At 40.7% G+C, this 26,804-nt stretch overlaps 1 protein-coding gene across 1 annotated transcript in view; it reads left to right on the top strand.

Annotated features, from left to right (window-relative positions):
• Window positions 1-26,804, top strand: part of SLC9A9 (solute carrier family 9 member A9) — a 613,140-nt gene that overhangs the window by 450,859 nt on the left and 135,477 nt on the right. Inside the window, exon 13 of the mRNA XM_019656952.1 lies at window positions 16,262-16,317. Coding sequence (XP_019512497.1) covers window positions 16,262-16,317 — 56 coding nt within the window. The remainder of the gene's footprint in view (window positions 1-16,261; window positions 16,318-26,804) is intronic.

Here is a 26,804-nt window from a genome sequence, read left to right as displayed (position 1 = left end):
AAAAAAAAATGCCACAGGTTAAAGAAAAAGAAAGAATCTTAAAAGCAAAAGAAAAGCAGCTAGTTGCCTACAAAGGAGCTCCCATAAGACTTTCTGCTGATTTCTCAACAGAAACTTAGCAGGCCAAAAGGGATTGGCAGAAAATATTCAAAGTGATGAAAAGCAAGAACCTACAACCAAGATTATCTACCTAGCAAAGCCATCATTTAGAATCAAAGGACAGATAAAGAGCTTCTAAAACAAGAAAAAGTTAAAGGAGTTCGTCACCACCAAAACATATTACAAGGAGTCTTAGAGGGACTTCTTTAAGATGAAAGAAAAAATTAAAAATATGAAAATGAAATGACAATAACTACATATCAATCAACAATTACTTTAAATGTGACTCCATTAAATGCTCCAATCAAAAGATAGAGGGGCTGAATGGATAAGAAAACAAGATCCTTATAAATGCTGCCTATGAGAGACTCACTTCAGATCTAAAGACACACACAGACTGAAAGTAAAGGGGTGGAAAAAGATATTTCATTCAAATGGAAACAAACAAACAAAAAAAGCTGAAGTAGCAATAATTATACCAGAGAAAGTGTATTTTAAAACAAAGGCTATAATTAGAGACAAAGAAGGACCCAGTAATCCTACTTCAGGGTATTTACCCAAAGAAACCCAAAATGCTACTTCGAGAGGATGGTGCATCATTGTAGCATTGTTTACAATGGCCAAGATGTGAACGTAGCCTGTGTGTCCATCGATGGAGAAATGGATAAAGAGGAAGTGGTACACATATACTATAATGGAATATTGCTCAGCCAGGGAACAGAATGGGTTCTTGCCTCTGTGGCAGTGGCATGGATGGACCTGGAGGGTATACTGTGCTGAGTGGAGTGTCAGACAGAGGAAGACAGATGCAATGTGATTTCATTTATATGTGGAATCTAAAGAACTAAATAAACAAAACAGAAACAAACTCATAGATACAGAGGACATTTTGATGGTTGCCAGATAGGAGGGAGGTTAGAGATGAGTGAAAAATAAGAAGGAATTAAGAAGTACAAATTGGTTGTTACAAAGTAGTCATGGGGATATAAGGTAAAGCAAAAGGAATATAGTCAGTACTATTGTAATAATTATGCATAGTGCCAGGTGGGTACTAGTCAGGGGGATCACTTCTTAAATTATATAAATGTCAAACCATTGTGGTATACACCTAAAATTAATATAAAATAATATTGAATGTCAAAATAAATAGTGTAAAAAATAAAAATAAAAAATAAATGCAAGAGCAAAAAAAAAATTATAATGGAGCTAAATTTCCTTCAATAAGTGGAAGGATATGTGGTTCAGAAGGATTTTTTTCTCTGACAGGAGCCATATGTATGGGACTTGGTAACATATTCCCTGTCACTCACAGCACCTCAATTTTGTGTGCACAGATTCCATCCCGGTCAGCCCTGACCTTTCTCAGGGGACAGGAGCCTGTCCTTCCAGCACTATACTGAGAGGGCACTGCAGCCCCCTATCACGAGGTCTAATCTGATGATCTTCACAGCACGCTGTTGTCAATTCTCTGTTGAGGACAAGGTCCTATGCAAGTACACAGGTCCACAGGAGCCACCTTAACGAGTATTAAGTGCCCCTGCCACTTGGTAAAAGCTTTCTGTGGTAGCGTGGAGCCAGCCTGTCCCTGTACTTTGGAAATATTTTCAGGCCTTAATGATGTAAAGCACAGATAAGTTTTATTTCTTCCATCAATTTAATGCCAGAGAGAGCCCATTGTGCCAGATAGGGTCCATGGAAACAAAAACAAATTTCCAAAGTCCAAATATGGAGTCCTTGATTCTATACCCTCTCCATGTTAAGCACCTTCTCTTTTTATGAATATCACAAAGCTCCTTAATCTGACCACTGCTCCAGCATGCCATAACCAAAACCACATTGCCATGACAATCCCCGATGTCCCTTTATCTCTCTATCCTGATGTCTTATTCCTGCTGATCCTCAGGCCACCTTTCACTCCCTCCCAACAGTCACTATTAAGTGCTCTATGCCTCACCCAGCCAGTTTCTCATCAATTATTTCCCATCTATCCAGCCTACGTCCCTGTTCATGGAGCAGCATTGACAGTTTTGTTTTGTTTTGTTTTTACGTCCAAAAATATCTTTATTTTTATTGTCAGACTCTATTGCTAGTTTGGCTGGGTATAGAACTCTAGTGTGGAAACCATTTCACTCCTAATTTAGAAGAATTTTTCATTTTCTTCTACTTTATATGGTAGTTGTTGAGATGTTTGATACAATTCAGATTCTCAATAATTTATAAATAACCTTTTCCCCCATTCTGGAAACTTTTAAGGTTTTCATTTCCAGTGTTTTGAGATGTCACTGCAATGTGCCTTGAAGTAAGTTTTCTTTTTAAATTCAGTTTGCCATGTACTCATAGAAAAATATTTCAATCTGTAAATTCATGGTTTACAGTTCTAGGAAATTTTTTTTGTATTGTTTCTTTAGTAATTTCATCTTCTCCTTTTATTTTATTTCTCTCTAGGACTTCTATTTTTAGATGCTTCTCCTAGACTGATCATCTTACTTTTCCTGTTCATTTCTATTTCTTCAGTATTTTTGTTCTACTTTTGGGAAATTTATTCTGAATTTATCTTCCAAACTTTCTTTTGATTTTTAATCAAATATGGATGTTACATTTGCATTTCCAAGAATTTTCTTTTTTCTGCTTATTTTTTTAAATCACCTCCAGTTTTCATTTAAAGGGAGGCATCACCTTCTCTTATCATTCTGAAAATGTTAATCTTAATTTGTTCTTCATTGCTTCCTTTATATCTTTTTTTTTCCTCTTAGTTTGTTTTTATCTCTGCCTTTCATGTTGAATGCCATACTGAAATATCAAGTAATTATTAACTGTCCATCTATATTGAAATGTGAGGCACTAAAATTCTGACTTAAAGTGGTGGAAAGAGAAGAGAGAAAGTTGTGGACACCTAGGCTTCACCGTATGGTAACTGGGTGGGACTCACAGTTTCACCAGGAGAGCAAATACTAAAATTTGTAGATCTTTTCTCTTAAGAAAGTCAGTTTCCCCAGGAAAGTCTTCTCTAATTTATTGTCTGTGAAATAATAACCTGGCTTCCAGCATTTTGGATATTGATTAGGAAGAGAGTTGAAATCCTCATCTTTCAGGAAACAGGTTTATCTTTAATCCCCCATTTTCAGATTGGTTCCTTACCCCTCCCCTGGTTGTACCTGATGCCTCTATGTCCAGAACCTTGCAGGTTCAACATCTCATAGCATAAACCTCTGTCTTCTGCCAGCCTGGGAGGGGGTGCTTGCATGCCCATGTGCCCCCCAGGATTATGCAGAGAGTTGACTTGATGCAGAACAAACCTTGGGCTCCGGTAAAGGGATGGATGGTGACTCCAGAGATGTCGGAGATATATGAAAGGGCAGACTGAGGTTTGGGCTTCATGGGGAGGACTGTGGGAGGGAGAGTCGGTATTTTCCCTGTGTGTTTTTCTTTCCTGTGCAGCCGCTAGGCAGATGCCGTCTTTCCTCAGCATTGACAGTTTTGATGTTCTACTTCTGACCCTGTCAGGGGGAGGGTTGGTGGGACACCTGGTGTACATGTAATTCTTAGGCCTTCACACTTACTCACTGACTCGCCCAGGGCACCTTCCTGTCCCACAAGCTCCATTCATGCTAAGTGCCTTGTAAAGGAGTGCCATTTTTTATCTTTTACATCATATTGTACATTATATGAATCTTTTCTATGTTTAGATATGGTTTTGTGTTTTTTTGAAAATGGATGAGGTAATGTCTACTCCCCGTATTTTAACAGTCTAGTGTTCAGAGGAAAAGTCTCAAGACATACATCTTTAGTTCATAAAAATTATGAATACAATATTTTAAAAACATTTTTAAAATACATGACTGAGCCCGATAGAAAAAGTAAAATAATTGTAAGAGGCCAAAATCCATGCGAATGAGCCAATACAAAAAGGTAAGCAAACACTGGCACAGCTTCTACACAAAATGATGAAGTCGTGCCCTGCACAAGAGCACCCAGTCATGGTGAAAAGTGAGGCAATATTTAGCCCTTACTTAGCTCCTCAAGGCCAGTGCCACAGTACAGGCCTATCAACCCAGAGGAAGCATTTCCTTTTCAAGTACATTCGCCTTTACAGGGTTCCATTTGTACTGTGTGTGCTAGCAGAAGGACTGAGCTGGCTTTTGACTGGCATCATCTGCATATGTCTCATAGTTTTAGGGATTTTTTGTTTTGTTTTTTATACTCCACATCCCGTTACTATATATATATTCAATTATGGTTGACATACAATATCATACAACATCAGCTTCAGGTGTACAGTCCAGTGATCAAGCCTCTACCCCATCCATGAAGTGGTCTCCCTAACAAGAGAGGTGACCATCTGATACCCTACAAAATATTTACAACATTATTAATTATATTCCCCAAACTGTCCTTTCATATCCCTGTGGCAATATTGTAGTTACCTATTTTTTTTATAGTTAGTTTCAGGTGTACAGAACAATGCAATAGTTATCCTTTCACCCTTCACACAGAAACAGCCCCCCTCCCCCATCTACTGCCCTCCCACCCCTGATATCATACTTATCTATTACAATTCCATTGACTCCATTCCCACACTCTATTCCACGTCCCGTGGCTATATGTATATATAATTATAGTTGACATACAATATTATTCAACATCAGCCTCAGAAATACAGTGTGGTGGTCAGGCCTCTACACTGACTATGAAGTGGTCTCCCTAACAAGACATGAGTCCATCTGGTCCCCTAGAAAATATTTACAACATTATTGATTATATTCCCCAGACTGTCTTTTCTACCCCTGAGGCCATATTGTAGTTACCAATTTGTATTGTCTCGTCCCTTCCTCTTCTCTCTCATCCCCACCCGCTCCCAACTAGCAACCCTCAGTTTTTCCTCTGTGTCTCTGAGACTGTTTCTGTTTACATTTCTCATTTATTCAGTTTTTTAGATTCCACGTATAAGTGAGATCATATGGTATTTGTCTTTCTCTGACTGACTTGTTTCACTTAGCATAATGTTCTCTAGTTCCATCCATATTGTCGCAAATGGTACTATTTCCTTCTTCTTTATAGCTGAGTAATACTCCGTTGTGTAAATGTACCATAGTTTCTTAATCCAGTCATCTACTGATGGGCATTTTGGTTGTTTCCAAGTCTTAACTATTGTGAATAGTGCCACAACAAACATAGGGGTGCATAAATTTTTTTGAATTAATGTCTTGGGTTTTTCTGGATAAATACCTAAGAGTGGAATTGCTGGGTCATAAGGTAGTTCCAGTTCCAATTTTTTGAGATACCTCCATACTGATTTCCATAGTGGCTGCACCAGTCTGCAGTCCCACCAACAGTGCACCAGGGTTTCCTTTTCCCCACAACCTTGCCAACATTTGTTGTTTGTTGATTTATTGATGATAGCCATCTGACTGGGGTAAGGTGGTATCTCATTGTGGTTTTTATTTGCATTTCCCTAATGCTTAGTGAGGTTGAACATTTTTTCATATGCCTGTTGGCCATCTGTATGCCCTCTTTAGAGAAATTTCTCTTCATATCCTCTGCCCATATTTTAATTGGGTTGTTTGCTTTTTTGGTGTTGAGTTGCATGAGTGTTTTATATATTTTGGATATTAACCCCTTATCAGATATCTCATTGACAAATATCTTCTCCCATTCAGTAGGCTTCCTTCTTGTTTTATTAATGGTTTCTTTTGTTGTGCAAAAACTTTTAAGTTTGATGTAGTCACATATGTTCATTTTTTCTTTTACTTCCCTTGCCTATGGGGATGTATCAGTAAAAATATTGCTCAGGATAATGTCTGCACATTTAGACCCTATATTTTCTTCTAGGAGTTTTATGTTTCAGGTCTTACATTTAAGTCTTTAATCCATTTTTAATTTGTTCTTGTATATGGCATAAGGAGGTGGTCCAGTTTCATTTTTTTGCGTGTGTCAGTCCAATTTTCCCAGCAGCATTTATTAAATAGACTATAGATATGTTTAGATACACAAATATTTACCATTGTGTTACAATTGTCTATACTGTTCAGTACAGTACCATGCTGTACAGGGTGGTAGCCAAGGAGCAATAGTCTATACCACATAGCCTAGGCGTGTAGTAGGCTGTGTGTAAGTGCACCATGATGTTCACACAATGACAAAATTGCCTAACAATGCATTTCTCAGAACATATCCCCATCGTTAAGCAATGCATGATTGTAAGCACAGTCGTTTCCAGGTTTTAAGTTTTCTATCTCTTGCTGAGACCTCTGACAGTCCAGGATTTATCCTCAACCACTTTTGGCTTCACACCAACATACAAAACAGACTCCTACAGCTACTTTGTACTCAGTAATAAAATGTCCCTCTTTTTTCCCATACAATATCTTCAGTTTGACGTTGAGAAGATGCCCCACCTAGGAGCACACTAAAATTTAAACGAGCTAATCCACTTAAAAGTGCAGAAACCCAGAGCTTTCCTGGAAACGTGCTCTTGCCCAGCACCCAGAGGGAAACCGTAGGAGAGGAAGGCCAGGTGCCATGATAAGCCACCACATCTGTCTTCTCACCAAACGGTGTCAGTGTGCTCGCAGCTTAGGTCAAAACAAATTAGTCTGCATCGTCAGCCTCAGCCCACTTTCTAACTGACTTATCTGTAGCCTGACGTTCGCTTACATCTTGGCGGAACTAAGCCCTCCAAACTCAGGGGAAGTTCTGCCAAATCTGAAGAACAGGATGTGTATCTGTATTTCTGTCTGCAACATGTACTTTTTATTGGTGTTTATCTTTCAAAGAACATAATGTTTTCAGCATACTTACATGTTCCCAAGTGCATTTCTGAATTGTCGGACATTATAAACACTGTCCCTATGGCTCAGCTACACATCCAGAGCTCACCTACTCTCCTCAGTCTTTACTATGTAAATAAGCCTCTGCTGGAGCCAGAAGTCACAAAGAAAATCAACGTTAAGATCAGGTGAGGAATGGTAAACATGACTCTTATGCTGGAGATTGTTACTTAACTCTTTACTCAGAAGGCCTGAGTAACAAAGACACATCCATAACCACCATGAGGAGAGCAGCAGCCACCACTCTGAGCATTTCCTCGGTGGGGTACCGGGCTGAGCCCTGGCATTTGTTATCTCACAACAACCCTATGAAATAGTTACTCTTCATCTTTCATTTTATGTAAAAGGAAGCTAAAGCATGGCTTCTTGCCTGTAGTCATACAAGTAAACAGTGGAATCAGCAAGTCAGGGTGTTTAACTCCATGATTTATGCTGTATGTCTCTTATTAGCTATTACCTAGTATTTTCAGTAAACTGTGGCAGCAAAGAACTAAAGAGAGATCAGACTCTTCTTTAATTTGATGAGCCTGACAGTGACCCATGGAATCTGTTCCACATCCATAATCATTGAGAGGAAAACAAATGTCATGTGGGCAGCCTGAGGATGCCAGCCAACAGGAATGTCACATGAACCCTGGATGCAGCCATTTCAGTTTGGTAATCAGACAAGTCCTACTGGTAAGAAAGTGTAACCTAGCAGAGCATACATTTGACCAAAAGATGCATTGCTGGAAACCCACAGGACAGCTGTGCTCTCAGAAGCATCCCCAGACTTGTATCTTACTCATCTATGGGGGTTCACAGTCATATCACATACTTCATGTCTCCAAATTACGGAACCTCCCTTTCTTCTTTTACCTCATGGGCAGATATTTCAACTTGTCACTCCCTAAGTTCAAAATCAGAGTTGTCTCTGAGTACACATTAACCTTTGTGCTCTAAAAGTCCAGTCTTCTAATAGAAGGGTAAGATCCTCTACCCAATTGCTATCACGAGAGGCTTGCTATCACAGCACCTCTGATATGGTCCATCACCCTTTGCTTGAAAGCATCCAAGGACTGGAAGGATTGTTGCTTTTGCTGATACTGAGCCCACACTGACTACATTAGATGACTCCCACATGGCATCATCCCCTGTAATGCATATTAATCCAAACCGAAATTTTTCTACATCTACTGCCACAGAAAATGTTCACCTCTTTCTAAGATTATGGTAAAGTACTGTCCTAAGCATCTTGTCTTCCAGCTCTCTGTAGCCCTTCCTAAATAAGATATCCAAACTGTCTTCAAATACTGGAGTGACACACCCTTCTCCAGGTTTTATTATATGAATATTCCCAATCCATTGATCTTGGCCTTGAAACACCCATTATTCCTCCCTTATTCCTTGGACTTGACCGTTCTCAACCACTACTTCAGATGAGCAAATAGTCAAAACTCATAAAGGGGATTGGGAAGGGGGCTCTTTTCCTTGAACTTATGAGAATGTAAAGAGCTGTGACCTTGCTTCACTCACAAGAGAATGCTCACACCCTACTGACTCTGAGCTTCAGGTCCATCTTTCTAGTAGGGAAAACCCCCACACGTGCTTCTCTTCCTCCCATAATGTGGGTAATGGCAGGGACAAAGCATTCAGGTGTCCTGAGGAAAAACTCAGAAACATCTCAATACTTTCTCAATACTTTCCTTCACTCCATAGTCAGTCCACTGTGTCCCTCTAACCCCCACCAGCCCTCCATGCACACATCTCTCAAATCTCTTCTCCACAACCACCATCTTAGTTTAGACTCTAATGCAGTAGTCTACTAAATGACCTCCATCCCTCCAGTTTCTTAATATCAAAATGTGTGCCACCAGTGATTTTTCTAGAACATAAATCTAATCATTTCATCTCCTATGGTCTACAGGAAAAATTTTGTCCTAAGCATAACATTCATGATCCTTCATAATTTGACTTCAAATTACTTTCTGATCTCACCCAAAGCAGCTCTGCCCCCTTCAACATGCATAACCCTTGCAGTTGAGCCACACAGGGCTATTTACCATATCCTGAACCTACTTTGTTCTTCTCCACTTCTCTACCTTTGCCCACAATGCCCGCAGCCTGGAGCACCCTCCACCACCTCCTTTTCCACTTACATTATAGCCTCACTTATGTTATCTCAGCCCACTGATAATGAGGCTGTTGGCTAAGAATGCCTGAGGCACTCACCCAGCCCTACTACTCATAGTGAGCCCCACAGATATTTCCACCACTGGCCCATGCTGGTTTTCTTGATGATTGCAGAAGGCACTCCAAAAACCATCAGAGAATTTTGAGGAACAAGATTTATTACTTGCAGATTCTGGAGGCTACTCAGAATGCCCCAGGGACATGTAAATGTGAATAAGCAGGTCCCAGGTAGAGAGAGAGAGTGTAGGAACGTGAGTGCCACAGAAAGAACAAGAGTGAGAGAGAAAGAGAGACTGAAAGTGAAGACCTGGGGCCCTCAGGGTCCAAGAGTGAGGTGTCCAGGTTTTCATGAGTTCACTCTTTACCAGCTAGTTTAAAGCAGAAGGCGCGGGAAGGCAGAAGGGGAGTGACACAAGCAGTCAGTTATCTAGGCTACCCAGGGCTTTCTGAAAGAGGGAGTTTTATGAGTGGGGGCAGCTTAACTCCTACTGGTTGTTTTACTAGTAGCTGTGTATACAGCTGGCAATACGTTTATTCGAGATGGAAGTCTTTGAAATGGATGCCTCGGCAGTCTAAAGCTTAATGTCAGGCACTTACAGTACCCTCACTTTTCAATAAGCAGCTCCTCTGTGAAATGTACCCAACCCCTCTACAGCCCATCTTGGTTGGCTCTTTGTTGGTGTGTTCAGAGAACTCTGTGAGCAATGCTTACTTCACCATACTGTAGTGCTTTCTTTCCAACTGCTGTCTTCTCCATTAGAGCTTGTATCGTTGATGGTAGGAATCCTGCCATTGACTTTTATATCTTAGAGTCTGTCATGGATAGAAAATCTACTCTTGGCTTTACTGATTGTATTTACCATTCAATTCAAGGTACATCTATTTCTCTCTAATAGTAAAAACACCAATAACAAGAACATCAGCTAATATTTCAGGCGTGCTTCCTAAGTGGCAGCCAATATTTTACATATACATATAGTACATAGAAATATAATACAGTATTGCATTATATTTGTATGTGTTAACTCATTTCATCTTTATAATAAACCATAATGTAGATATATACTTATTCCCATTTATAGTTGAAAGAACTGAGACTTAGAAAGGTTAAGTAATTTGTTCCAAAGTTACAAATGTAGTAAATGATAAAAGTGAGTTTGGAACCCATGTAGTCTGGCTCCATGTTCCGAACTCTTAACTACTATGCCACCCTGAAATAACAATATGAACTAAAGTGAAGTTTTCCACTTACTTTAGTTCACTTGCTTATTTCTTCAAAACAAACTGAAAATATTTGAATGATTGTATTAGATTAATTTTGGCCATACACAGCTACACAAATATTTAGTCAAATATATCTGAGGTGAGGTGGAGTGAAGTACCAGATTTTGACACTGTGTAATGTTCTCATGGATATACAATAGTCCCCAAAACCCTGCAAATGTCTTTCAGTCTCCTCCATTGTCTTGCTGTATTTATGTGCTCAATATCCAGTCACTCTTCCCTTACTGAAAACATCATTTTTTACACTAAGCCATCAAATACAGTTCTTAGAGGAAGTGGTTTGTCCTCCCCCACCACCCAGCCCCTGTCAGCAGGGGGCTCAAAAGACCAAAACTGCACCTAAGACTACTGTAATACCCACGATGAGAATAAAGCCTAGCAATATTTCACTGCCTTTCTGGAGGTGTTAAGTGATAATATCAGAATGAATTTTATGGGCTTTAGTGGGAAAAGTGAGCCTTTTGTTAGTTACTTACCTCCCTTCCTCTCTAAAAACCCAACTTTGGAGCATTCAATTTGGCCATAGCTGGATATGGGAGCATCCTGAGATTTTCGTATGTCTAATAAAACTCACCAGAATGGAAACATGACAGGAAGAAAGGCACATTATGGTGCACAGAGATGGGTTCTGCTCTGAAGATGGAGTGGGATGCTCCTTGAAAATGAGGAACCCGAGCGAGGCTTTAGGGGGCACAGCTGGGAACAATACACTCAAAGTTCGCTTTCATGTCCATTTCAATACAACAGAGGCAGCACCCAACTCACTTAGAACTAAAAGGGACAACAAGAATGCAAAACATCATACAAAATTTTAACCTGCCTTTTTAGTTGCTTTTAAATCTTATCCTGATTCTTCATTTCTCTGTATTTTGAAAAATGTTCCTGAGTTGTGTGATCGCTCCTCCGTGCACCCCAGTTTCCCTGCTCTAAGGCCGCAGGCACCTTTTAGGCTGGCATCCACCTGCTGCACCCATTCTTTACTGTAATGTAGTTTCCTTTTTACCTTCTGTCTCTGCTGTTTTTCTGCCTAGTTCTACCCTTTCCCTCTCTTCCCCTTGCTCTTCAGTAACTTACTTTTCTTCTTTGTTTCCCTCTCACCCACTAGACTACCAGTAAATTGTAAATAAATTTCAATCTGAGAAGTTTGGCTTCCCTGTGGCTTAACTGTAGCTGTTACTATGTATTCAAGGATTGCCCAGTACAGAGCTGGGCACTAGGAGGGTTTATCTCTCAAATCACTGAGCACTGAGTGTGGCAGGAGTCAACTCTGGCCTCACTGATTTAAAAAAAAGCACTGATATGAATAAAAGTAATAACATCAACAATAACTGCTGACATTTCCTGAGAGCTTACTAGGTACCAGGTCCTAAACTGACCACTGTATAAGTATTTTCTCATTTAATCCTCACCACAACCCTGGGAAGCAGGTCCTGCTATTATCCCCATTGTACTAACGAGGAAACCGAGTCACAGTGAGTTCACAGGTCACCCAGCGGTGAGAAACACTCCACAGCTGCAGTCTAGCACTCAGTCCTAGGATCCAACTCAGGCTGGCATATCATGCAGAGGACTGGCTCGCCCACACAGCTGGGTATAACTGGACAGGTAAACACAGGTTGGGCCAGGGTTACCATAGCCAGAGCAGAGTGATCACAGGTGCCATGGAAGGGTTCGGTCTGAGAGCAGCAAACAGAGTTGAAGGTATACAGGTATAGGTAGTCCAAGTCAGTGAAAACGTAAGTGATGGGGGACCTGAATCAAGGTATGGCGATAAGATGAGTGGTCCATATGGTGATCAGAAGGAGAAGAGCAGAAGTGGGGTGTTCAGGAAAGGAGATGGGGTATCACAGATGCCCAGGGCTGGTCAGCATGGCCCAAACCACCAGCTGGAGTTTGGAGGGAGGAGGTTCAGCCAATGGGAAAGGCACTGACAGATCCTGGCAGGGCCAGAACTCAGGGGTCACATTGTGTACGGAGGCTCATAAACAAAGACAGATCCACCTCCCAGCCCTGGGGCACTGTGTCCAGATCAGACCAATAGAAAGAGTAGCTTTACTCTGCTGGAAAGGTGCTAAAGAGCCCTGAATATCACCTAAGGAGGCTCAGCTTCGTCTCAAACACCTGTGACTCACCTGGAGAGTCGCTCTATACACACGTGGCACCACCAGCCAGGTGACATCATATCTCCTTTTAAATAATCTCTCAAGAACCCATATGTGTAAATGGTCTTTTATGAAGAAAAGTGGGTGGATTCAACTTAATCCTAAACAAATGTCACTTTCACGTTCTGACTTGCTTTCTTGAACAAGAGAATAAGAGATACAGATGCAGCTGGCACATCTGGCTTCATCAAATGTGTGAGTGTGCCAAGCATGTTGATATCGGTTTACATATCACAATGAAGAGAAGACAGAAATCGTCATCAGAGGCAATGCAGGGTGGGTCTGGGGGTGTGCAGAGGTGGGGCAGGGGACACCTGCATTCTACTGTAAGCTCTTCTAGAATGTTAGAATTTTATTATTTTGTTATATGTGTTTGTGTGTGTGTGTGTACTGTAAACTTGAAAAGAACATATATGAAATTTGAATGTCAGTCCCATGCTACATTAAAAGGGGACAAGTAGGAAATCAAGGCAATCTAACTGGCAGATACAATAATTTTAAAAAGAAAAAGATTATTAGCCGGGGACCATTTAATGTGTGCATAAAAGGTTCATGTATCTCTCGGAAATCATTATACTCAGTGAGTGTTGGCCTTATGGAGTCAGTGGCGATACTGAGACTTCCAGGGAAGATTCCAGTGTCCCCGCCACACTCTGTTTAAGGAGGCAGGGGGCAAGGGAATATATTTTGGAACACTTTTTATCAAGAGAGCTAGAATCACAAGTGAAAGCAGGCATCGTTCTTATGTGCCTTTCCTTCATAGCACTTAAATTACAATAAATGTTTAAACATTTTTCTGCTTAAACCTGCCAAACTGTATGCCTGTGACAACACGGACCACATCTGTTTCATTTATCCCCACGTCCCTAGGAGGAAAATAACTTTCAGAGTTTCTCTGTCCTCAAGCCACTTGAGATGTTTAGTCTGCTCTAGGCCCAGAAGCCCTCAGGCCTGGTCCCAGGAGCAACCTGACTCTGCCTGACCTGGGAGGAGGGAGAAGGCGTGTCCTTGCTCCTGCCTCTGTCACTCAGGCCTCTGAGATGCTTTCCACCAAGTTCCACATAAAACTGAAGAACTTAATCCCCTGCCGTCATGCCTTAGCTCCATCTGGCTGCCGGAATAATTGAAACTAGAAATGTCTGCTTTGATTGCTGCTGAGGAGGAAAGCTTATATTTTAGTGGGAAACCTTAGTATATACTGCCTCAAACTTTAAATGTTGGTTATCTTGTGAAATTTGATTTCTATTCTCTCCAGTTTTCTAGACAGAGAACTAGAAAAAGGCCCTGAACAGATGCAGCAGTGTGGGAACCTGAGGACCCTGGTTCAGTCACAGCTTCCATGGGTGCCAGGGAGTCCTGCGAGGGGTAATGATCCTAGGGGGCTCCCGGCATCAGCCAGAGTCAGCTCCCCCAGAGGTGTGAAGATGGCCCAGCCCCATGAGAGCGTGGGCGGGGCCTTCAGCTGGGACCCCACTGTTCACAGGGGTTGGCCTCAGACTACCTGCACCTCAAGGTCATGGCCTGGACCTTAATTCTGCCTCTACTCTCCCTCCTCTACTCACTCCTTCCTCTTTTCCAGCTCCTCTGTCCTTCTCCCCTCCCCCCCCTTAGCCCCCTTCTTGCACAGCCCCTCAGTCTGTCCCTCTCTCTCTTTCCCTCTCTGCCCTCCTCCTCTCTCACTCAGCACCTTGCCCTCTCTCCTCCCCTTTCCCTTCTTTCTCTGCCTCTAACTTCAATGAAATAGATCAAATGTTCTGTCTACAGTAAGAGAATCAAAGGTTAGCCCCCTCCAGAGGCCTTTCCCATTACCTGAAGGCCAACAGTTCAGAATACAATAAATAGCTACTCATTTCACCCCCTGGGTGGAGAGAAGGGGCTACTCATGCCCAGAGGACACTCATTTGTGAAGAATCGGAGGTATTTTAAACAGGCTGTCTTTTCACTTCTGCCTTTTCCTTTCACATGCTAACACAGCTGCCTGACTGGCAGCTTTTTAACCCTGTTTTCCTTTCCCCTCTTAGAGAACAGAATTGAAAAGGGACTGAAGTGTTTACAGGAGCAGCAGTTGAAGCTCTAGAAATCATAGTGTTCACAGGAATGACTCAGGGCAGCTTAAGCCAGGTGTTTGAGGTCCTGAGCTGCCCACCCCACAACCCTCCCCCACCAAACCCAGCACACGTGGGCAAGACCCACTCTCCAGAACACAGGAAGTTTAAGCTCCGGGCACTTCACTTACTCTGGCTTTTCCAAGACCCTGGGAGGAGCCCTGACACCGTTCTCTCACGGCCCTATGTTTTTGCAAGATTTGCAAAAGGCATCTATTTTAACCGCAGCTGGGGCAAGCATTTTTCTGTCCACTGGACTTCCCCTCATCACACTTCTCTGGTCAGATGGCCCTGGAGTGGCCGTGGGCATCTGGGGAACTCCAACTAAGGGGAAGTTGAACTGGGAATGTGTTTAGTTCGCTTTGGTGGGATATGACTGGGTGTCCCCATAGTCACTTCTGTGCACGGGCAGGTCACTGCCGACCACCCCGGTGTGCAGAAACGACTTACGGAAATGGTGTTACAGGCCGAATCAGGTGAACGTGTCCCATGGCACCTGGCATCAGAAGTCTGTGGGCAGTGGAGGGAACACGAGGCTTGAAATGCTCTGAACCAGAAGCTAGTCTGTGGGAAATTCTTCCGATCCTGAGATGTGTGAAATGCTAAGCAAAGGATCCGTTCCCACGCCGCCGCCGCATCAGAGCAGAAGTTGAGGAATACATCCAGTAGTGCAGCATACATGCGGATGTTTCTGAGAGTTCTGTGAAATGAAATTTACCAGAAACCTCATATTACAGGGCATTTACCTATAGCAGGAAAACACACAGCAGGTCGGTCTGTCTGTGTGGAAGGAGGCATGCTTAGTACCTCCCAGCTATCAATAATTTGAATCAGTCTTGTTCACCGGAAGACGACCTATGATAATGATCATATAGAGCATCAAAGTATGCAGACAAAACTTACAGAGGAAAAAGGTTTTTTAGAGGTGTGTCAGGCAGTTAGTTACTTAGATTATATGTACAATATTTTCTGGGGTTTGAGATATCTGTTGTATTTGCCTGATTTTAAAAGTATATAATTTTTTGTAATTTATTTTCTAAAGTCATTGTCATACCTCATTTTGTATTTGTATTTTTGTATTAACACCCCCGCCCCCCCCCAAAAAAAATTGTATAAACCTCATGACCCACAAACCTGCATCCTCCCTACTGGCAGCTTCGGGGGGGGTTCTGGGCAAAGGATAAGGTTTTCTCTGTCCTGGAGAGCCACCTGCTCCAGCCTGGCCTCCCCCGCCATTCCCAGAGCAGTGTGGTCAGTAAGTCCTGCCTAGGAAGCAGGTTGCCTTTCCCTCCAGGATCCCTGTTTTCGGCTGCAGAGGCCTTTTTCCCCAAGGGCTCCTATCCCAGTTCTCAGGCTCTGGCTCTCGCTGGGAAAGATCGCGGCAAGAACAGCTGTTGGTGCTCCATTTCACCAGCTATGTGGAGGCCCAGCTGTGCAGTTCTCATTTTGCCATAAATCTGTTTGAAGTTCTTTTGATTCTGAGAGAAGTAGGTTGGTTTTCTGCCAAACCTTTCCTCTGATTTGTATTGTGTTTGGTTCAGGTGATCTGACACACAAGACTCTCTCATCTTGCCTTCAACAAAGCAATTACATTTTCTGTTTTCTTTAACAGAGTTGGTGTGGACCTGGATGAAAATCTGAAGGAGGAGCCCTCTTCACTCCAGGCAAGTCAAAGAAGCCAGTGCATAGAGTATATAGATATGAGATGTTCTGTTCAATGGAAATGTCCATGCTTGTCCAGTGTGTGGCCAAGAGGCTTGCTGTAAAGAGAGCTGCCTTTGCAGATAAAACTAATCAGATGACTACAAAATCCATTGAAATTCAGGTGTCAATAACCTCTGTGTAATCTTTGGAGTGCTTAGCACTAGCATACACTTACACCCTCTCTGTGGCAGCAGGAAGCCTGGAGACTGTAGTGGAGGCGCAAAAACGCAGCTTTTGGAATTAAGCAGCCTGCAGTTCACACCCCTGCCTGGGAACTTGCTAGCTAGGTAATCTCAGTGAAATTTACTCAGTGCACATCTGATGCATGTTGGGCACCCAATGAAAGGACCTGTTTCTCCTGCATGACTTCTCATTTATCAGGTCTAGGTGTACAGAAATATTGAACCTTTGCAAAAGCACAAAACTGTCTAGGTGAGCCATTCCTGAATTAGCTGAGCAATCATTATCTGCAAAGACCTGAAAATCCTCAGGGAAAATTGTTCAGAACTATATGCTCTTCCCTCAAGTAAGGCAAGTGTATTCTGTAAACTCTGGACTTGAACTTAACATCAGAGTGAAATATGCCATTGGCAATTTTGCTTTAGTCATTTTTAATTCAGTCCTTTAACAAATGTGGGAAATGTGGCAAGTATCCAGACATGATAGAGTAACACAGTAAATAAGGATGCTGCTGAAAGAATTGTGTTATGATCATGTCTGAATTTGAAGAGGACCCATCTCTCTTTTATTTCCTGGTTTTTCTCTTCAGTACCATCAAGAGGGCACAAGTGGTTAGTGCTACTGCTTTTCAGGTTCACACAGATGTAGAGAAGGAAGGATCCTGTGCTCTGCGAAAAGCGCTGGAAACTCAGTGAGAGATGATCCTGACTCACATGCACTTTGAATATTTTTGTCCCATGTGTTCCAAGGCCAGCCTGGTGCTGTTTTCACAGACTTCTTAGCCCAGGAAACACACCTAACTGCAGGACTGAGCACAGCCGGGGTGTCAGAGTCCTGGGATTCGGACCAGCCTGGTGACCTGAGAAAAGTGATCAAAGCCATCTTCTCACACTGGTGGGCTGATGAGGAGGTAGTGAGGGTTGATGGTAGTGGATGTTTACAAAGCATCATCGTCTCATATAGGTCAACCCATCTAGTCTTCTACTTTCAAGTAAAACTTTTATTTAAAAATATCCCTTCTCTTACATTGTTTTCTTTAAAATAAGAGAGAGATAAAGTAAGAAAATTAATCAAAGAAAATTCTTTATCTTCCTCTAATTGCCTAATATTTTACAATCACATGTAATTATTGGTAAGATTACCTACTAGCTTAACTCCTTTTACAATTTAAATGTATTTTATTTTAGCTCATTCACACCATTGTTAATTCAGTAATAACTCTTACATGAGGATACTTAAACCGGTAGAAAATCTTGTTGTTATTGTTGTTGTTGGAGAAATGAGATAGTGCAACATAGTACATTGAAAACTACATGATACTTGGATCTTAGGCAAGTTTTTTCATCTTTGAATCTCAGTTTCTGTGTACACTGTGAATGATAATGTCTATTTCTCCATGTTGTTATGACAATCAAGTGAAATTGCGTCTGTAAAAACTACCTAATAATTGTTAGGTAAATCTATCTTCTCTTATGAAGCATTTGAAGCAGCTAACACCACCATGTATAATAAAATAATAGTAAAATATTTTAAAGAATTTTAAAATTCAGTAAAAAAACAATAAGAGCAGAAAAACAAAACCAAAGGAGAAAAAACAATCATGAATAAGTAGATCATAAGATCCTATATACTTGTTATAGTTGAACCATGAGTAAGCTTTCAGGCAGCCAAAGTGGGGAGAAAAAGAAATAATAATCAGTAATATACTAAATTATTATCATTACAGGGGAAATTCATCCTTACTTCTCAAGTGATACAAAACTTCACAGGCCACTATATTTTAAAAGTAATGTCTCACTTGGGGCTTGCTGTACAGTACACATAAAGAGCTACCTAAATGTTAAAGAAATAATCTTATTCTAATTTGCATGGTTCCTAATGAACTGCTTAAAAATAATTTTATTTTTAAGAAATGTCCTGGAAGTGTTCTTACTCATGATAATGTTTGACTACAAAAGTAGCTACCTTTCAGAAAGAAATTTTCTTCACACCTTGGATTAATTCTTTTCTTCTGTGTCAAGTACAGGAAACTGGGCTCAGGCTGCAAATAACAAACCACAGTATCCATGCAGCTGCCACTCCATCGGGACAGTTTTTTTGTTTTAATTTTTTTGTTGTTTTATGTTTTTGGTTTTTCTTGGTACTTTGCAAACCATGTGGCAAGAACCTCACTGCCCTCACTTTGCCTGACAACTCATTGCTCATTATTATGTCTGGTGCTCTCTCTGACTACAGAGCGTAAACCCTGATGCTTAGGAGGATTGCATGCTTCCATTTGGTTTGCATGAACTAACAGGATAATCTGTTACCCTTCACACTGGTCAACGTTTTTTGTTTTTTTTTTAATCTTTTCCTACTTATCAAAAGCTAAAAATTTCATAGATAGTATGGCAATTACTGATCGTACTCTCTCAAAATCAATAATAAACATTTTTTTAAAAGGAATTTCCTCTTTCTCTATTATGGCAAGTAAAATAACCTTTGGGAAATATGGACTTGTACCTGTGACTAACAAGCAATGTCACCATTTTCCTTTTGGCCTTATAACGCCTTTAGAGTGTGAATGTATTACACTCTTACTTGTACCAGACCAGAAGCTTTAGAAAGCATGTTCCCCATGCAGCTATTAAACTTTAAATAGATACTCCATGTGAAGGTGCTACTTTGAGAAATGGAAGGTATCAGCTCTGAATTTTATGTCACACACACACACACACACACACACAGTCAAACCTCAGACATGACAACCCCACTCCAACCCTCACCCCCACCCTATACCCCCTAGGAAGCTGTCCTTGGAATTGATTCTGTGTCCTTGGAAGCACAGCATTGCAGAGACTTGACTGGCTAGAGTGTCACACCCGCCTATAATCTTTCAGTAGAAAATTCCTGCTACCCAAGAAGGGCTGCCACAATCACTTCTTTTTCCCTTTTTGCCATTTTTTATGACATCCTAATATTCGTTGAATACTAACTATTGTTGCTAACACTGTTCTAAGGACCTTATCTATATTAACTCATTTACTTTCCAAGATAACCCTATGAGTAGGTACCACTACCATCCTCATATTTCAAATGTAACTCTGTATATAACTACATATTTCCCCCTCAAAAGTATATCAAAAATTATCCTAAGCCCAGTATACCATATTACAGATTGCAGACTGTATACAAAGACATAAAATGATGGACCAATGTACAGGCAGTTAAACTTAGTAGTTAAGTTTGGGGGGAGTCAAAAGTTATACATGGATTTTTTATTGCACAGGGGTTCAGCACCCTTAATCCCCGTATTGTTCAAAGATCAACTGTACTAATAGCCTACTGTTGATCGGAAACCTTAAATCATAACATAAACAGTTGATTAACACATATTTTGTATGTTATATGTATTATAGTCTGCATGCTTACAATAAAGTAAGCTAGAGATAAAATGTTATTAAGAAAATCATAAGAAAAAATATATTTACAATATTTACTGAAAAAAATCCGCATATAAGTGGATCCCCACAGTGCAAGCCCGTGTTGTTCAAAGATCAACAGTATACAGTATTATGTATTTGTCTGAAAACAAAACAAAACAGTGTTTCCCCCTACAAAACTATTGGGTCGTCGGGAAAGTCATGACGCATTTTTGCATTGAAAAACATAGAAAAATACATCATGACTTTCCCGACAACCCAATACTTTAAAACTATTTAATGGCTGACCATGCTAGACTAACTGGTATCCTAAATACATGATAGAATTCAGGTTTTGGATAACAGGCAGCGAAGGACCATGATCCTGGAGAGAAAGAAAACAAATTAAGAGAGTCTGCATTCTCCTTGACCTTCTGCCTCAAAGCCCTGTCCCCATCGCAGTGCCAGGAGGCAGAATCCAAGCAGAGAACTGGCAAGTGCACAGAGGTGGACTCACTGGGTTGAGGAGTGAGGTAGGGACTGGAGTTTAGGTATTGCTAAAGTGGCTGGGGATTTTTGCTCTTGTCACCTCGGAAGAGTTACTTTAATTCTTTGAACTTAAATTTCATCATTTATAAAATAGGGGTTGTAATAATTATCTTGACTGGCTGAGGTACAGGTTAAATGTGATTTTATATGTTGTGCCCAATATATAAAAAGTGCTCACTACATTGTAGGTGCCATCTTCCTCCACCTCTTTTTCCTTGTTGTTATTTCTGCCTTCTATTCATGTAATTGTAGAATCTGCAGGTAAACTAAATACACGGAATTTAGTGGTGTTAAGCAGTAAAAAGTTAGTGGGGAGTGGGTATACTTTTAGTTGTATAAGTCATAAGTAAGTATAAACAAAATACATTTAATATTAACAAAGGTAAAACCCAAGATATTTGCTCTGAAATATTTATTTTATTTTTCTCAAAACACTATTAGTTACAACAACAACAACAACAACAACAAACTCTCACCTGGGGGAGATTAGTTTTAGAGCCTAGTATGTATTCAATTTCTGTAATATTTGTGGGGATTTAGCATGGAATTTATACTCTATGAGGCCAAGTCCAACAGGATAGGGGCAAGTATGGAAAAATGTTGATAGTTGTTAAATATGGAGAATGTAAATGTGGGGATCTTTATTCTATTTTCTGTAAGTCTATTAGGAATATTCAAAAATATCCACAAGGTAAAATGAAATTTTGTTTGATGATTAGATGACCTTATCATCTGCTAATTAATCTCTTCCCATCCTGAACTACTTATATTTCCAGCCCTTGTGACTCTGGATGACTATGAGTAGTAAGCATCAACTGTGCAGAAAAACACATTTTCCCCCCAGATGATCTCTTTCAAGTTTTAAGGGTATTTGAGGTTAAGGCTTTCTAGGAATCAGCAAACAAGTCTTCGTTTCCCTTTTTCACACCCTTCATTTTTTTAAAGACACTTTATTGTACCCCTTTTCAGTGCTGGTCTTTCTACTGAAGAAATCCTAGTCCTTTTCATCTCCCTCTGCTTAGTTGTTGAAGTTGCCCTTCTCTGGACCTTTGTCTGCTCTGCTCTGACTTTCCTGAGTTGTAGTGACCAGAACCAATCTACCCATTCTACACACAAGCATAAATGACAACCAAAAGTAGGATTTCAATGAAGAGACTATTGGAAGCAAAAATAAAATTGGAAGTTAGCATTAAGTGAGCAAATAAAAAAGCAAGCATAGCATTAAAAAATAAAGTTATGTTAGCAAATATAAAAATTAACCTCATAATGACTGGCAAAGTGGAGATGGGAGAAAAATGAGTCTTTAAAAACAGTTGTTTTTATTACTTCCAAGCTCCAAATCTTCAAGAGTTTTAACCTCTATTACACGTAGAATAAAATCAAGTTCACAACCAGCATCAATGATCTGGCCCCTTTCTGTCTCTCCCACTTCCTCTCTCCATTGCTCCCACCTTGCTCACCCAGCTCCAGCCACATGACCTTCCTGCCACACGAGGGGCACCACTGCAGTGACTCCAGCACCTTCATCTGTGTAGTCCCCTCTACCTGGACCGTTTTCCCCCAGACCCCACACGGCTCACTTCTGCATATGATTCAGGCCTCTGATCAAATGCTACTTTCTCAGAGGAGCCTGCCTTGACCCGCCAACGGCCTCTCCGCATTGTTCTCCCATCCTCTTACCTTCTCTATTGTTACCAATCTCTGAACTTACAGCAGGTAGCTGTTTATATTATCAGCGCCCCGCATTAGAGTATGAGCTCTGTGAGGGTGAAGACTTTAAACTGGTAACTGCTGCATCCTGCTCACGCTTAGATTAGTGCTTGACATGGGTGGTTTGTATGAATGAATGAATGAGTGGATGAATGGATGAATACCAGGTAAGAGTGGAAGTTCTGGAACCATTGTCTGGGTTCACATTCCATCTTTTCCCGCTATGTGTCCTTGGGCAACTTGCTTAACTTCTCTGTGTACAGTTACACCATAAATGGGTTACCTTTGTGAATATATTTTGTAAGCTACGAAATTATGCCTCATCATTTTACTATTTCTTCCCAACTCCATTCCAATGCCTTTTACATGTAGAACTTACAATGCCAATATATCATTGTATTAGCTTTCTCTTGCTGCATAACAAATTATCCTAAAATTTATTAGCTTAACACAACAGACATTTATTATCTCAGTTTCCATGGGTCAGGAACTTGAAAGGACTTAGCAGAGTGTTTCTGACTCGGGATCTCTCATGAGGTTGCAGTCAGGATTCAGCCAGAGCTGCAGTCATCTGATGGGTTGGCTGGGGCTGGCGCAGCCACTTCATGTTGGCAGGCGACGTCAGTTCCTTGCTGGCCATGGGCAGGGAGATTCAGTTCCTCATCACATGATCTCTACATGGAGCTGCTTCAGTGTCCACACAATATGGCAGCTGACTTCCCTCAGGTGGTCCCAAAAAGACAGCAAGGAGGAAACCACAATGCTTGTTTATGACCCAGTCTTGAATATGACACTCCATCACTTCTGCCCCATTCTATTGATTAAAGATGAGTCACTAAGCACAGCCCTCCCACAACAGGAAAGGAAATTAGTCTCCACCTTTTAAAGGGAAAAGCACCAAAGAGTATGTGAGTATACATTTTTAAAACCCCACAATAATATATTTACCTGAACCAAAGTTTCTTTTCCCCTTGGATCTCTTACACAGACAAAGTTGTTTGAACCAGGCCCCTTCTTTCATCTACATCACGTTGTTATCCCATCGGGTCGTATATCTACAATGTCTACTTGTCTGACAGTTTTACCCATCTTTGACTAGTTGTCTCCCTAAGCATGTATTTTCAGGCTACAACTTCTTGGGACTATTTATGAGTTTATCATGGCATGGGGGAAGTGAGAATATTTATATAAAGAACTTTCTGTGGCGGCTGAGAATTAATGACTTACTTTTTAAAAGGTAAATTTGAAAAAAATTTCTATTGGCCCTCAATTATAGAATGCTACCTTTTCAGAATCCAGAAATATTTCTCTTTAATGGCACAGGATCTGGTCCTCTACTTGATAATTAAAAAATTAGACAATAAGCTTGAAAATATTACGTAAATAATTTCAAACTGGGGGCGGTGGTGGGGCAAACGTATTGCTATGGAGCCCCATTCTCACGCTCCACTGGGAAAATGACTCTGGAGCCTGTAAGGAGCTCTACAGACCTGTTATGATAATTATTTGTCTTTGTTATCATTCCATGAAACTTGTGTTGACATTAATATTGAATATGAAATCTTGAGAAATAGAAAGGACAACCTTTTTTCTCTCTTTATCCATTGAATCCCCCTGAAATTAAGAGTGTTCCCATATGATTATCCCAGAGCAGAGTTTATCCAGTTCACTTAGCAAATTGATAGAGAAATGTACTTACATTTACTTAGCTGTTTTTCATCAAGGTTAATACAACTAACAATTCTTTCTTGATTCAGTATCTAGTGTTCTGGCTAGAGCCTTTTGTTTTCTCTCAGGGGTCCAAATAAACCTAAAACAAAGAGTATAGTAATTTTTTTTCTGATGCTACCTCTCAGGGTGGTACTAAGGGTGGGAGTTGGGGGATCACTTAAAAGACAACTATTCACTCTCTGCTGTGCTCTGTCACTTTCTCTTTTTTTTTTTAATTAAAGTTTGTTGGGTGACAATGGTTAGTAAAGTTACATAGGTTTGAAGTGTACAATTCTGTAATACATCATCTATATATCACATTGTGTGTGTTCACTACCCAGTCAGTTTTCTTTCCATCACCATATATTACCCCCCCCTTTACCCTTTTCTACAATCCCCCTCCCCCTTACCCTCTGGTAGCCACTCAATTGTTGTCTGTGTCTATGAGTTTTTGTTTATTTATTTGTGCTAAGTGAAATAAGTTAGACAGAAAAAAGTCGAGCACCATATGATTTCACTGATATGTGGGATATAAAACTGAAAGCAACAAAGGAAAAAGACAAACAAATAAAGAAACTTTCTAACCTCTAGACCAGTGGTTCTCAACCTTCCTAATGCTGCGACTCCTTAATACAGTTCCTCATGTTGTGGTGACCCCCAACCATAAAATTATTTTCGTTGCTACTCTATACTGTAATTTTGCTACTGTTATGAATCGTAATGTAAATATCTTTTTGTTTTCCGATGGTCTTAGGCGATCCCTGTGAAAGGGTCATTCGACCCCCAAAGGGGTTGCAACCCACAGGTTGAGAACTACTGAAGATTATTCCCTTGTTTAAGGAGAAAAAGGAAAGACGTTAAATGCCCCAGCCATTTTTAAAGTTTCTCAGAAATAGAGGATAATAAAGGATGCAGAAACTGCACATTATCGAACACTCTGCTTCCTAAAAGTATGAAGGGCAAATTAAAGTTGGGACTCACTGCTCTTGAATCTCCAGTTCCCATTGCAGCTGTGAAACATGATGTTCAGAGTTGGTAAACATTTTGTTATTAAACAGTAAATGGTAAAGAGTCAGAACTCAAATCCTGGTCTTCAGCTTCTGGATCCTATGCTTGTTCCGACATGCACACCACTTCCCCTCGGGCATAAAGGAACTCGGAGGAGAAGGAACATTGCTAGTGATAAAGAAAATGCCACCAAATTCCAGATTCTACTTCTGATGACTGCTCATATCAGTTGTCCTTGGGGTGTGAGCTGATCTCTGTTCCAGAATAATCCACTGATGTTACTGGCCGTCCTGCATGCCTGGGCATCTCAGGGACTTGCTCTCATACTGCCTCATCAGAGACCGTCCCTGCTCCGGGGTGACGGCAAAGGCTGGCTTCCTCTTGGCATATTTATCTTCAACCCCCAGTGCACAAGCAGAGCACATAGTAGACTAACTCATTTATTTCTACTCATTTATTGATGGCCTTTCATAACCAAGTTATTAAGTCATCAATAACTTCACAGAAATAAATGAATGGACCCAGAACTGGGCCAACAGCTATTTAAGATATACACTCAAAATTTTATCTAGGATCAGCAGGAAAGTCACTGCTGGGTCCTCGGTGGTATTTCCCTCACCTGGGAAAGTGCATTCTATGTTTTATTCTAATTGAAAACCAGTTTATTTCTCTACTAAGTAGTGAAATGAATAACACCCCCAGTCTCCCAAGTAAATAACGTTTGAAAAAAATGTTGGCCCAGAGCTTTCATAACTAGTTGAATTTAGGGTGACCAATTTTACTCTGCCAGCTGAGCCCCAATATGCTGGGTCTGTTGGGGCAATGGTGTCTCAGAAACAACCTGCCGAGGTTGCAAGATAATGAAAACACTATGTGCAGCATGATTTTGCAAATCTGACACCTTGGTTGAGATAGAAATAGCTAGAGAAGGGTTCAGTGAAAGACAGAAATTGAACCAGACACTGGTTTCCTTTTGGGGGAAGTATGATGAATAAATTCTAACTCTAGATCACAAGGCATGGAACTAAAGATCTGTTGAAAACAGATCTGTGGGACTCTAATGTCCATGAAAAGATTTTAGCTATCCCGCAGTGGGGTTTGGGAATGGGGAGTGGGTTCCACGGACAAGTGTGAGAAACATTTTCCTCTCGAAGACTTACAAAGCTCATTTATAAATGAAAGACTCTGAGAAATCCTGTATATAAGTAATCTAACATGTTCTAACCCATTCTTACTTGGATGATTAGCATAGAATTTCCTTCAACATCACATAGAACAGTAGCTACTAAGGAACATCATTTGGAAAACTGTACAAGGTTTGAAATCAGAGATTTCAAATTTTATTGTGAGTCTCTGCTTCAACCATTTTAGACAAAAGATAAATGACTGGCTAGAAACGGACCACATTTTGTTGTCTTGCATTCCCGTTTCCTTTGTGGGGGATGGACCAGCAGCATTGGCTGGTACACATTTCAGAGGGCAGAATACAGCGCTTTGTGTTCAGCTATTTATCATTAACCCTCCAGGGAACTATCTGAGAACGGGCAAAAAGTAAATAAAATAAAATAAAATGAAAGCAAGTCAACTTGGGCTCATCTAAGGGCTGGCTTTGGAGCAGCCCATGAATTACCATTGTCTCCCGTGGGTCATAATTTCTTGAAAATTTTCACATTATTACTGGACTGTGAACTCATGATACAATTGGGGCATGGAAACTGTGGGCCCAAACAAAGCAATGAAGTCCATGCTAAGATGTAAATGCTTAATGATGAAGATAATTACAGCTGACAGAAGCCTGGAATTCTCTTAATATGTAAAATGGAATACACAAAGGAAAACACCACTGAATCACCTCCTTCCACACTACAGCGTGCATTATCTTCTGTCTCTAAA

Source organism: Hipposideros armiger, unplaced genomic scaffold (genome assembly GCF_001890085.2).
Source record: "Hipposideros armiger isolate ML-2016 unplaced genomic scaffold, ASM189008v1 scaffold_270, whole genome shotgun sequence".
NCBI classification, from domain to species: Eukaryota; Metazoa; Chordata; class Mammalia; order Chiroptera; family Hipposideridae; genus Hipposideros; species Hipposideros armiger.
Note: the sequence above shows the minus strand (reverse complement) of the source record. Positions and strands in the feature narration are given on the sequence as shown.